The 1567-nt window shown below is 49.2% G+C and overlaps 1 protein-coding gene across 1 annotated transcript in view; it reads right to left on the bottom strand.

Moving 5' to 3' along the window:
* DCXR (dicarbonyl/L-xylulose reductase) overlaps positions 1 to 1386 on the bottom strand; it is a gene marked incomplete at its 5' end in the record, with an annotated part of 1465 nt that extends 79 nt beyond the window's left edge. The window contains 5 exons of the mRNA XM_010010966.1: positions 1 to 43; positions 500 to 617; positions 711 to 775; positions 941 to 1040; positions 1344 to 1386. The exon at positions 1 to 43 is cut by the window's left edge and continues 79 nt beyond it. Of these exons, the coding sequence (XP_010009268.1) occupies positions 1 to 43; positions 500 to 617; positions 711 to 775; positions 941 to 1040; positions 1344 to 1386 (369 nt within the window). The remainder of the gene's footprint in view (positions 44 to 499; positions 618 to 710; positions 776 to 940; positions 1041 to 1343) is intronic.
* Between the last annotated feature and the right edge of the window lie 181 nt (positions 1387 to 1567).

The raw sequence follows: 1567 nt of genomic DNA, 5'->3' as shown, positions 1-1567 counted from the left end.
TCACTAAGCAGGAAGAGAATGCTGTTCACCACATCATCCACCTCTGGAATCAAACACAGAGAACATCCGATGCACCCCTCAAATTGTACTAGAGAAACAAACATCCCAAAAGGTATGCTTTGGCCTCTAGGTGTAACTCGAGCAGGCAAACATCTCCACCCCCAAACTGTGCTTGACATGGCATACAGGGCAGTGTGGCTGAGAGCTGGACATCAAAAAGCCCTTGTGATCAAATGATACTTAGTTCAAAGCAAGCGCCTGTGCTCCCCTCTCAGTCATACTTAGGAACAGAGTAAGTGCATTTCACTTATCCTAACATGAGAGGGCTGTAGAAGAGGGGAGATAAGGTTGATTTTCACCCTGCCCTCATCAAATGCTTCAGGAATTCAGCCGCAGCCATTCAGCAGGGTTGCAACTTTGCCCACAAAAGCAGCAAGTTACTTATGGCTGTGATGTCAATTAGAGGGAAGGCTTGGATACAGCAAATTACACCACTGACCTGCAAACTTTCCCAGTGGAATTCGATTAATCATGGCAGCAGACTTCTGAGGGTCGCTCCAGTTAATTCTCCCCATGTCAGTCATAACCACTGTGGGGTTCACAGTGTTAACCCGAATCTGGTACCAAGCAAGAGCAACAATCTAACCAGGCTGCTCTGAAGTGCTCAGGTTCAGCTTTCATACTTTCCTTTGTCTCAGAAAGAATCCTACCTTGTGGGGTCCTAGTTCCATTGCCATTACCTTGCTCAGCATATCCAAAGCACTTTTTGTGGAACCTTCAAGAGAAGGGAAGAACAGGAGGCATTTAAGTGCATAGTGCGTGGTCTGGAACACACACACAAGTATCTCACCGCCCAGAGCTGGCAGCCAGCAGCTTGCAGGCTGTGGGGCTCCAGCTCCCTCAGAATCGTGAGGGGTGCTGCTAAACCACACGTACGTACAGTACACAGCATGATCCCGCAGAGCACGCCGAGATGCCTGACTCGAGACGTTCACAATAGCACCCGCCACCCCCTGCGCAATCATCTGCCGAGCCACAATCTGGGAGCGGGGGGAGAAAACAAAGAGAGATGCCAGCATCGTACCAGGAGAAATCATTATTTCATTCAGGAGGAATCTTGCTGGCTATTATGGCAGCCAAGAGAGCAAAAACGGCTGGAGGAAGTAAGTCCTCCCTGCCTTCCACTTACAAGAGAGAGTCAAAGTGAGAGTGAAGGGCAAACTGTTGGGTTAACTTTGGGTTACAGTCCCTTTAGTTCCCACAGAGGACACTTATCCCCACTATGTAGAGCAGCTTAGTCACTGCTATTCATGGAGACACCTGCAGCAACAATTCTTTCTCACCTGGGAAACATGAAGCACAGCCCGAAGATTCACATCAAGAGACCTACAAATAAATCAAATTGAAAAGTTGCAGAGTGATTACAGGCCAGAGAGGAGTTGTTTTGGGAGGCAGCAGAGGACAAGTGCTGCTGCTGTCCTGGAAACGCTGGTGTACTCTAGAACAGGGGCAAGAACAGCAGCCGAGTGGCCAGCAAGAACAGGCACGCTCCTGGCAGCACAGCGTT

Source organism: Nestor notabilis, unplaced genomic scaffold (genome assembly GCF_000696875.1).
Source record: "Nestor notabilis isolate BGI_N333 unplaced genomic scaffold, ASM69687v1 scaffold29073, whole genome shotgun sequence".
In the NCBI taxonomy this organism is placed as follows: Eukaryota; Metazoa; Chordata; class Aves; order Psittaciformes; family Psittacidae; genus Nestor; species Nestor notabilis.
The sequence above is the reverse complement of the archived record's forward strand: the minus strand, read 5'-3'. Positions and strand labels throughout refer to the sequence as shown.